The following is a 12,047-nucleotide window of genomic DNA, read 5'->3' as shown; positions in this document are numbered from 1 at the left end:
ATCTGTCTGTTTAAAATCAGTTTTTCCGTTAACCAGCTGTCGCACCCCTACGAACGACAACCCTCAGAAGTTGAATCTTGTGCGAGCTAAGGATTAACGAGGTCTTACCTGTTAACGTGTGATTCCTAGCACGGGTTGGACGATAGCAAGTGATAATCGATCGTTCAGCCTGGGGCTTGAACCACTGACCAACACGGCAGTCAATTCGAGTGAGTGAACAAAGCACCTACGTCGAACCAACCGGCTACCGACCTACCAAAAAATTGAATACAATGATTTTAAGCATCCTATTTCTATTCTCAAACCGACTGATCATTATGACTTAATATTCTTTCGGTATAAGTGAGTAATATTTTTTAATTGTGAAAAAAAAGACTGAACTTGCTCAATTGTGCTTAACATAAAAAATAAACAAGTTGCTATTTCTGGAGATGACAGCTTCGACAACAATTTTGAATAATTTTTCCTGAAAGAAGTTATCTTCTATCTTTAACACCCAGTACCTACTTCTGATGAATAATTTGGTCATCCTATTCATGATACACAGGTACAGTCCCTCTAGGGACGCCAATGGTTTACTCATTTTTCATGATGAATGGTAAATCTAGTGGGCGTAAAAGAAACCATCTGTCCGAAAGTGAAAGACAACAATAAACTATGAAAGAGCATACCTTCTGAACTACGCAACCAATAATACATCATGCAATCATCAAATGACGTCACACATTTGTTATTACTGAATGAAAACCCATAAAAAGTGGTGTTATTATTCTAGACATACCGCAAGTGCAATGAGGCGATCTCTAAGATTGCCTAACTTCAGAACAATATTAGAAGATAAGCCATACAAATACAGTTCGAATAAAATATTTTAATCAGACTTTCTTATCTGAAAGATCGGGCGTTTCACTCCAGTATTAACAAAATCAGTGACTCAGAGGTTCGCAGTGTTCTGTTCATCGTGTGTGTACGTACCACTAGCTGTTGTAAATAAAGAAGGCTGTGATCGTTGTGTTATTCACAAATATTCGCCAGTTAACAGTTGGAAACAAATGTGAACGAAAGTGTGAAAATGGCTGGCAATACGGGTATGGAACAGCTGATTCCGATAGTGAACAAGTTACAAGATGCCTTTACTCAGCTCGGGGTTCATTTAACTCTGGATTTGCCACAGATTGCTGTGGTGGGAGGACAGTCAGCGGGAAAAAGTTCCGTTTTGGAAAACTTTGTCGGCAGGTAGGCACTTTAAAAAACTGCTTTGTTTTCATACCTATATAAGTTTTTATTTGATTCGAATCAGTTTTTAAATTATCTACTTAACCTACATGACCATTCAATTAAAGTTGATGATTATAAGCTGTGATAAATGGAGGTGCGATAATGTATAGTGAAATAAGGAAGGATTTAAAAAATATTTTGTTAATTTGAGATTCATCAAAAGTGTTTTTGCAAAACTCATAAATTTATTTTGAGTTGTGTTGACACTTTGAAGGGCTCACGATAGGAATGTCGGTACATTCAGAAACAATCCAAAGTCCACTAATACTGGATTTCAAAAGATAATCGGGAATCACTAATTTCTTCACATGGGTAATGATAGAATTGGGAAGTTCAGAAAATTACAATTACTAATACTAATACTAAGCTATTTGAATTTCAACTACTTAATACTAATACTAAGCTATTTGAATTTCAACTGAGATTTTTTTATGGTTTTCAGCTACAACAAATGAGTAGACTTTTCAGAAAATGTCTCTTCTGAAGATTATTTATAATTAATCAAAATACTCAGTTGCGTTACAAAGAACAGTATATTCGATAAACGAGTGCATATATTTTATTATTGATAAAAAAATTATGAACGATTGAAAACAATTTCTAAACCACCAATTGTAATGTTAATAAGAAAACGTTTTTAGATAGAAAATAAGTCTTACTGACGATTTCACTAAAATATTATATATACAGTGTGACCCATTTAAAATGGAACCACCCCTGTAGAATGTGCATTTTTCAATCAATCTCAATTTTTTTTATTGAAATATTAAGCATGAAAAACTGTATCTTGACACTAACTTTCACAATTTTAGTTTCATTTCCAAGGCACTCTATGGTTTTTTTTGTTTGTCAAAAACGGCAAAAGTTTATTAGGCAATTTTTGTTTTCAAATTTGACTACACCACTGGATTCGTAGTCGTTATAAATCAAAACTGTCAAATTTTCATTAAAAAATATTTGTTAACAACGAAGTTACAACAACTTCAATTTTGGAAACAAAGTATTTGTTTGTAATTTTTATTCAGATTATAGACATATTTGAGATATGACAACACTGTCATCACCAAGTAGAACACCAGTGAATTTGTACAGTGAAAATCCGAAGTCAACAGCTCAATGCGTTCTACAGTTATAACTCCTGAAAATATGGTAATGTGAGAGATTTGTGGTGCAAGCGTTTTGTAATAAAAATCTGACTACGCCACTGGATTTGTGGATAATATTCCCTTAAAATCATTCATTTGAGTGTAGGTTACGAGAAGTGAAAATTAAAATAAAAATTGAATAATTGAATAACAGAAAATTAAAAGTTCATTTTCAAGTTACGCAGTAGTAGACCAAGTTCAGAATCTCATGTCATGGGATCTCCCAATTGCGCTTTTACCAAATCTTGATAGAATCTTGAAGTATTAATGGTCATACTTGTAAGCTTTTTGGAAGTTTCCCAATAATAAATAATAGTACTTTTGTAACAGCGCACCTGGAAAATCACATTTTATGAGATTCTGAACTTACTCTACCTTCTTCTATAGCTGATGAAAACAAAATGTATACAAACAAGTTTCAAAGTATTTATTCAACAATTAATTGCCATTAAGAAAAAACTGATACTAAAATAAACATTGATTTAAAACTAAACATTCAAATTTTTGTGGCTTCTACCAAACCTCCATTAAGTTCAATACATTTATCGTATCTCTTCCGAATATTGTTTACACTATTTCTTATTTGTTGAACTGTAATTTCGGCACAAGCTTGTCGTATCCTTTGCATGAGTTCAGCTCGATTCGTTGGTCTTGTTCTGTATACTTTTTGTGTCAGAATACCCCACAGAAAAAAGTCTAATATTGTTAGATCAGGCGATCTAGGTGGCCATTCAATTAAGTCACTACCTCGTCCTATCCAATGATTTGGAAACTGGTTATTTAGCCACTCTTTAACAATCCTCGAATTGTGCACGGAACAGCCGTCGAGCTGAAAATATAAATTTACTTGTTCCGCAAGAGGCATTTCATCTATTTCGTCCGATAATTGGTTATTTAGAAATTCCAAAAAATTTTGCCCGTTTATGTTTTCATCAAAAAAATATGGACCTATTATTCTATTTTGTACTATACCACACCAAACGTTAACTTTTTCGGAATATTGACTTTTACAATTTATGATCCAGTGCGGATTTTCCGTAGCCCAATACCGAGCATTTTGCGATGAAACTACCCCATTGGTGCTGAAAGAAGCTTCATCACTAAACATTATGCAGTTTAAAAAATTTCTTGTATTCAGGTACTCGCCTTGTGCCCACAAACAAAATTCCATACGTTTCACTTCATCACCTGCCTTTAAAGAGTGAAGAAATTTAGGTTTAAATGCTCTCATTTTGTTTTGTTTAAGACATCGTCGAATAGTCTCTCTCGGTAAGTTTAAATCCAAACTGGCGACTCGTTAACTTCTGTTTGGGTGGTTTCTAAAATAATCTAAAACAGCACCTTCGTTTAACTTTCTTCTTCGGTGATTATTTTTGTAAATATGTTTGCTGACTGCACCGGTTTCTTTAAATGTTTTGTTAATTTTACTGACGGTGCTTCTGTCAATGGGAAGTCGATTTGGATGTCTGTGATTAAATATCCTAGCTGCTTCTCTTTCACTATGATAATTGTCCCCAGAAATTCTCACAATTTCAATTCTTTCTTCTAATGATAATTGCAAAGCCATTATTAAATGCACGTAACTAACAACTATTATTTTATTTATGATTAACTGTCAAAATCACAGCCTACTGTTGATTTATTATAAAACCTTTGCATAATGAGTTCAGCTTCCTCAAATTATTGATATCTCCTCTAAAAGATTGTTTTAGCTGAGTTATGAAGAATTTACAGGGAACAATTTTTGTCCTGCTCTGTGTTTTATTATTGAATAAATGATTTCCATGCTTTAAATCAATTTGATTTTAGCGGCTATGCGGAAGAATGTACTAAGTACTGCATAACTTGAAAATGAATTTTTAATTTTCTGTTATTCTAGAATACACTTCTCGTAACCTACACTCAAATGAATGATTTTAAGGGAATATTATCCACAAATCCAGTGGCGTAGTCAGATTTTTATTACAAAACGCTTGCACCACAAATCTCTCACATTACCATATTTTCAGGAGTTATAACTGTAGAACGCATTGAGCTGTTGACTTCGGATTTTCACTGTACAAATTCACTGGTGTTCTACTTGGTGATGACAGTGTTGTCAGATCTCAAATATGTCTATAATCTGAATAAAAATTACAAACAAATACTTTGTTTCCAAAATTGAAGTTGTTGTAACTTCGTTGTTAACAAATATTTTTTAATGAAAATTTGACAGTTTTGATTTATAACGACTACAAATCCAGTGGTGTAGTCAAATTTGAAAACAAAAATTGCCTAATAAACTTTTGCCGTTTTTGACAAACAAAAAAACCATAGAGTGCCTTGGAAATGAAACTAAAATTGTGAAAGTTAGTGTCAAGATACAGTTTTTCATGCTTAATATTTCAATAAAAAAAAAATTGAGATTGATTGAAAAATGCACATTCTACAGGGGTGGTTCCATTTTAAATGGGTCACACTGTATATATATATATATATATATATATATATATATATATATATATATATATATATATATATTTTCACAATGAAACTAAAATAAACTAACTTGAATCGCAAACACAGCTCTTCAACAATAAAAGTAAATAAGCTAACTTGAATCGAAATTACAATTTGACTGTACTAAAAATTGTTTCCGTATAGACGTGCGCCAGGTGGATCTTCAACAATACACTGTTACAATAAAAATTGTTCCCTATAGTCCATTTTCAAGAGATGTGCAGTAATAAATAACTCAATCTGAATAATCCCATAGGCGTACTAACTTTTTAGTCAGTATGCATAAACCTTTGAACACATTATTGATTTTTCATGGGTTATACTCGAATTCTGATAAACCCATCTTTGGTCGTATGACTATTTTAATATAAAAAACATGTAGATATACCAAAACATGAATAAATTAAGTTGAAAGGGGTCTTACACCCCGTGTAGTCACCTGTATCTACACTGCAATAATAAGATCGCGACAAAGGAATTCATTACTAGCCTGACCCCTCTGGACCTGTACGTTAAGGAGGTTGCGTTAATGGCCTAGTTATGATTGCGCACGGCTGGTGTAAACCTCGAAGAAGGAATGGGTCAATTGAAGCTAAACCTATGACGGGAAACGCTTACTGAGTAACCTCTGCTGCAGGCAGACAGTGATGCAATTGAACTCAGATTTGTGTTCAATAAATCCTACAAAATACAAATAAAAGAGAACACAGAGTCAGATGCTACAAATGTAATACGCATCTGTACAGACGGCTCAAAAACCAAATAAGACTCAGGATGTGGAGTTTACTCCAGATCACTAAGCCTAAGGATTAAGTGAGGAATAGGAAAAAATACCAGCGTGGTTCAAACATAACTGGCTGGAATCTCAATCGCCACAAAAGAAATAACCGGGAAAGGAATTTCTGGCAAAAACATAACAATCTGCACTGTTAGTAGACGAGCTTAGTCTTGAACAGACAACGTGTTACCTCAGGGCTAGTACTAGAGTGCCACCAAGATTAAGCCAAAGCCTCGGTAGATAATAACATTATCCTTAGATGGGTTGAAGGGCACGACAGGAGTAAAGGTAATTGCATTGCCGACTCTTCAGGTAAGGAAGCAGTTGGATTAAGAATTTTAGGACCCAGTGACAACTACGACCTGATGACTTCGACACTTGCGGAACTAGCCAAACGTCTCACCCATGCTCATTCCCTAAAGAGATGGGATGGAATCAAAGGATGCAGTCTTGCCAGGATCACTCTGGGCGACCCTGGGAAGCTGGAGCTGAAGAAATATCTCTCAACGACCAGGAAAAACCTCCGCTTAACAGTAGGATTTCTGACCACTGTCAACTGAGGAACCACCTCCATATTATGGGACTAGTGACACACCTCTATGCAGGTATGTCCTATGCGAGTGTCCGGAGTTATCGTCGATAAGAGAGTGTGTGTTCGGCGAGTCTTGGCCTACACCTGCCGATATAAAGGAAATATCTCCTAGTGACCTGTCCACTTTCCTGGAAAGGACAGGATGGACGATGGCCTAGAAGGACAACTCATCGCGAAGATGTACAGTAACATGTGGCCTAAGTGCTGTGGGCCTATACTCACCTTCCCTACTCTACAAACAGAAGGGGTATATTTTTCGGAGGGATTAGTTTTTGGAAAAATGACTTACGACTTCGTGTCACAGATGGAACAAATCTACTCATGTCACGATTATAGACGTAAAGACATTCATACGCTCGATTGATTCAATACCAGCCATAGGAATATTGTCTAAATTGAAAGAGGTATATTTTAAGGAGACATTAGTGTTCGCATTCTTCCTTCCATTGGAATTTTACCACAATTTTTTATGAAGATGGAAAAGTGAAAGCCAATAAAAAGCGTTTTCCCATGAATGAAATATTTAAGCTATTACTGGGTGTTCTCATGTCAAATTTACTCAGTATAAATAGTTATTAATGAATTAAATTATGTTTGGTACATTTCAATTTGTTTCTCCAATTCGAAGCAAAGTTAAAACACCATTCAACAAATATTAGTCATAGCAAAAATACTGCGCCACCTAAACAAAAAGATTCATAAACATTGCGTTTACTTTAGGTGTATACAAACAAGTTGCTGACGAATATGTTGCAAATATTTGTTCCTAAAAAATTAATTATGGAGCCGAACGATAAAACAAATGCTAATAATCATCCGCAATGATAGTTACATGAGATTTTCATCACAAGCTGGCAATTACCATAAAAAACGGTTTCTAAAACTTTCCACGTAATCAACTATAATCATCTGTTTTGTTCTAGAGATTTTCTACCGAGGGGATCTGGAATCGTAACGAGGAGACCTTTAGTTTTGCAACTTGTATATTCAAAAGTCGGTGAGTTTATTCATTAAAATAACATGATTAATAATTTGATAAATTTCAAATTAGTTGTCACTTATTCAGTCTGTTTTGCAAAATTACATGGATGGATATAGCATACAACCACACGTGCAAATAATAAAATTGTTTTTCCGAAATGGGTGTCGTGTTCCGGCAACGTACCGCGCTCTTCCCCCATTTTACGGTCGCAATATGGTGGATAATTTTGAGTCCACTGGTTTAGTTACCGATCAAACAACACCCGTACGCCGACGAAACGCAAGATTCCAAATCAAGTTACTTCACGACGTTTCGATTGTTAGTATCCACAATCGTCTTCGGGTGATAACTGGACCAATGATATCTTAGTTTTGAACAGGTTGGAGCCTGGCTCCCTTACCCTTACGACTGACGTTGTCAGAAGGACAAATGGGTCATAACTGATCATGGGATGGCGGCATGAATGTCCTCAGACATCAGTACCGCCCTTCACGGTGAACCCCCGCCTGGCTAGGGTGTTAGGATGAAAAGATTGTTCAACTGTCAACGGGGGACATGAGGGCCGCATTCGAAAGAGTGTCTGGGCCTTCTATATCGGGAGGGGTCGTCTACAGCATAATCTATAGCTTCCTTCACTAAACTGGACCTATTCCTCCGAAATCTGACCGTTTAGCGGGAGTTAGTCGTGTTCCGCTTGGTTAGAGGTTTCCATATGTTGCGTATCTCTACGCTAGCTTGGCTAAATGCGTTGTTGGACAACATATATGCGACTTCTTTGAATTTTCTCCTAAACCAGTGTTTCTCCTTGTGGAGTCTACTTGGTATTATGTTGATGCTCTGCTATTCCTGATTTGCAGGTTTCTCCTCGCTATGTGTGTTTCTTGTGCTCGGCAATGCGAATCTTGTTATTTTTCAGCTAATCTTTTTAATTTTTTACAGAACCTTTCAGGGATTTCAAATCAATTTATATCATATTAGACAATGGAAGTCCGAACTAATGATATAATGGTTTATTCAAATATAATGATAGGAAGCGCCTAATGAAAGGTCATATTTATTCTGTTGAATATCGTAGTATAATCAACAAGTTCAAAAACATGAAAAAAAACATGAAAAATAGAGATAAAGGTCCTAAAAATATGAGCGATAGCTCATTCGATTCGGAATTACCTCTATAAATTTTTTTAAGGATTTTGGTGCAGGTAAAAATTTGAAATTGTTATTAACAAAATAAGATTTTAAAAAAATGGTATTTAGTTTTTCGTTAATAAATCAAAAAAATTTAATATTTAAGGAATTTAGAAAAAAGCTCGTTAAAGAGAAGGAAATTTCCGATACAAAAGTCCCGACTCCCTTAACTCTATCTCCATTATTTATAATTTTGATTTGACGTTGAAAATAGGGTTACGCGCGGCTGTTACGGCATGCGCACACTGCCGCTAAAGAGAGTTTATCAAAAGAAATAAATACATAAAATGCAATTTTCAAAATTAAAAAAAAAATCTAGGATCTTCTTTACACTTGAATGAATCGAAAAAGTTATTCAATTGGTAATTACCAATTTTTTTCCCAATCTCCTTGGCATGAATAATGGGATAAAAGGTATAAATAATTGGCCTATAAATTTTAAACTTGTCAAATTAAAATTATAAATAATGGAGATAGAGTTTCGGGAGTCGGGACTTTTTTATCGGAAATTTCCTCCTCTTTAACGAGCTTTAAAATTGCTTAAATATTAATATTTTTTGAGTTATTAACGAAAAACTAAATACCATTCTAAATCTTATTTTATTAATAACAATTGCAATTTTTCACCTGCACCAAAATCCTTCAAAAACATTTTTCTAGAGGTGATTCCGAATCGAATGAGCTATCGCTCATATTTTTAGGACCTTTATCTCTATTTTTCATGTTTTTGAACTTGTTGACTAGACTATCGTCGGAGCAAACATGAAGTTATTAAAAAAATATATAAATACAAGTAAATTTCACAAATACGCCCCAATTTAAGAAAAATTATGCCAAAGTGATTCAAGTGTGGCTACTTTGAATATTATTGAATCAGAATACAGAAACTATATAAGTATATTATACGAAAGTATGATTTTCAGTATATCTTTTGTCGCTTCCTATATGATATTTAACTCAATCCATTCTTAGTGCGTTTGAAGCAATTAAATTCCGATTGAGCATTAATTGAAAAAATCTTTTTGTACACTTACTGGGCCACAATGTAGAGTTGTAAATAACACAAGAACATGGAAACCTGAAGGAATTTCAAGAAATGAATCATAAGAACTATTTCCAAGTTCTGAAAAATACAAATTTTTCTACAAATAATCTGATATAAATTATGAGAGGTCATGGTTTTCTTATGAAATTTCAACAATATTTTTGTAGAATCTCTCAAACTGTTTTCGTGTTTAAGCGCTGATGACTTATCTCTAGATGAAGTTTTAATTGTACAGGATTATTTCGAATTACTTAATAGCCAATTCAGTACATTTTTCTGTATATTTAGAATCAAGTTTTGTAAATTCTGTGATTTGCAAAAAAAAGGATTTTTTCTACTTTATGTTGTAAACTATAATATACTAAATTGTGAGAGACGGCAATAGTTGATTTCTGTGCACCAGCTGCGGTCGAATTGGTAATGAGTGCGGGGTGTTAAGGGTTAATTGGTTCTAACAAATTAATTTAATAGCCTTTTATTGTATGAATGTCTGTTGTCTGTGTAAAGTTCATCATCCACAAAGGTTTCGAAGATGCGTGTAATGAAAATATGTTAATCGAACCTAGCTTTCAGGTGAAAACACGTATTTTCAACTCTTCTAGTGTTTTGAATAGTGTTTTTACTTTTTTCTGAAACTGTTATATCAGAACTGATTCGTCTTTTAATGACAACTCTAAAACCAAATGCAGCTACCTCATAGATCTGGCTGCTAAGGTTTGTTCAATACTATGATTCCGAAATTTCACTAGTTCGGACTTCCATTGTCTACTATATAAAATGATTTGAAATTCCTGAAACAACTAAAAAAGAAGAATTAAAAATGAGATAGCTGAAAATAATAATTATATTAACCAAGACGATTGTAGATACTAACAATCGAAACGTCGTGAACTAACGTGACTTGGAATCTCTTCACTTTTTATTTTTATTTTCTTTCTTTTTTCATTTCTTTATTTTTTTTTTAATTTATTCAATTGTTCTATTTTTACTTGTATTTTATTTCACTATTATTTCATTTCAGGTTTATTTTGGTTAATATAATTATTATTTTCAGCTATCTCATTTTTAATTCTTCTTTTTTAGTTGTTTCAGGGATTTCAAATCATTTTATATAGTAGACAATGGAAGTCCGAACTAGTGAAATTTATCATGAAACATTGTCAGTCACCTTCAAACAAACTATGATTCCTATGACCTTGACAACAATGTTTTCGTTTTGATGCAATAATATTTCTGACAATTTAGGGCCTACCATTGTGGAATTTCACTATAGTTGTCTGCTTGAAGAAAAAATGGCAGAGAGAGATAGCAAGTGGTTTGCCGGTTGACGATCCATGTCAAAGCTTTGAGAAACATCTTTTATTTCATATAAATCTGTTGCCGTTATTTTAACAAAGTCTGGCTCAAATGATACTACCTATTACTCAACTACTAAGACTGAATTCATCGAAGGCCTGAAAAAAAAGCTATTCATTTCCAACAGGAGTTAGGTTAGGTTAGGTCCAAAGTGAGTGGGTCTATTCAACCCTCCACCGCAACCCACAAGGGTTTATTGTGTCTAACACCTATTCACACTCGACCAAATAAACTCAGCTTCTTAACGAAGCCGATCAGTTTGTATGGTGAGTGGTCTTTCAGGTCAGATGGTAAGAATACGGCTATGATTCGGTCCCCAGCGGGGCAGGCACAAAGTATGTGCTCTGGTGTTTTATCATTTTCCAAACAGAAGCGACACAAACTGTCTTCCGACAGTCCGAGTCTCTGCATATAATGATTCAAATGACAGTGACCTGTAAGAAGGCATGTTAGACATCGTAGTTGATTCCTACTGTAGTCGAACAACTGTTTGGTAGCAAGTTTCTAAGGGCGAATAAACGCCTTGGAGTGAGCCAGTCCTAGAAGAGTACCCAGGAGTACTCACACACGGTCAAAGGCCTTATAAATATCAAGCGCAACAGCTCTTGACTCTCCATGTTTCTTGATTGCGATTGCTTGAAAAGGATCTCAACACGAATCTAGAGAGATATGTTACTGGATCAACTGTATCCGCGAACAGTTGAACGTAAGCATGGTGTAATCATGGCGATATCTGGTCTCCAAGGAAAAATAATATACAAGAAGTCAAGGAAAGATGGAAGGAATATAAAAAAAAATGTTGTTGACTCTGGAATATCCTGGATTTTCTCGTAGATTGCACTTCTCTCATCATATCTAAGCAAGGCCGCAGAAATGAAAATATGTTTTTGAAATGTCCAATTGAATTCTACGGGTTTTTCCAATTCCAATGTTTCACTAATCAACAGAAATAATCTTTACGTTATAAACAAAGTGGGTATGCCATTTATACAATTGAGGTTTAATTGGATATTCCGTTTATTCAAATAGTTTGATATGTCCTACGTTTTCATAAGTTTGCTTTCATCTGAATCGTAGTTAACGAGAGTTAGTTTTGATACTCCATTGAAAATTCTCAATCAAAATATGAGTTTGGAGCTTGGTAGGAGATGAATCTCCAGGAAATCCTTGAATTTCTAGGAAAT

The 12,047-nt window shown here is 34.5% G+C and overlaps 1 protein-coding gene across 2 annotated transcripts in view; it reads left to right on the top strand.

Annotated features, from left to right (window-relative positions):
* Nucleotides 1–724: 724 nt before the first annotated feature.
* LOC111511557 (dynamin) overlaps nt 725–12,047 on the top strand; it is a 39,805-nt gene continuing 28,482 nt past the window's right edge. The window contains exons 1-2 of one of the 2 annotated variants that reach the window (XM_074169459.1): nt 725–1,236; nt 7,216–7,289. In XM_074169459.1, the coding sequence (XP_074025560.1) occupies nt 1,073–1,236; nt 7,216–7,289 (238 nt within the window). In that variant the 5' untranslated portion in view covers nt 725–1,072. The remainder of the gene's footprint in view (nt 1,237–7,215; nt 7,290–12,047) is intronic. The other variant, XM_074169457.1, reaches the window with a different exon arrangement.

This window comes from Leptinotarsa decemlineata, unplaced genomic scaffold, assembly GCF_025532065.1.
Source record: "Leptinotarsa decemlineata unplaced genomic scaffold, Ldec_3_MD MMD2_P_RNA_scaffold_5, whole genome shotgun sequence".
Lineage (NCBI taxonomy): Eukaryota > Metazoa > Arthropoda > Insecta > Coleoptera > Chrysomelidae > Leptinotarsa > Leptinotarsa decemlineata.
Note: the sequence above shows the minus strand (reverse complement) of the source record. Positions and strands in the feature narration are given on the sequence as shown.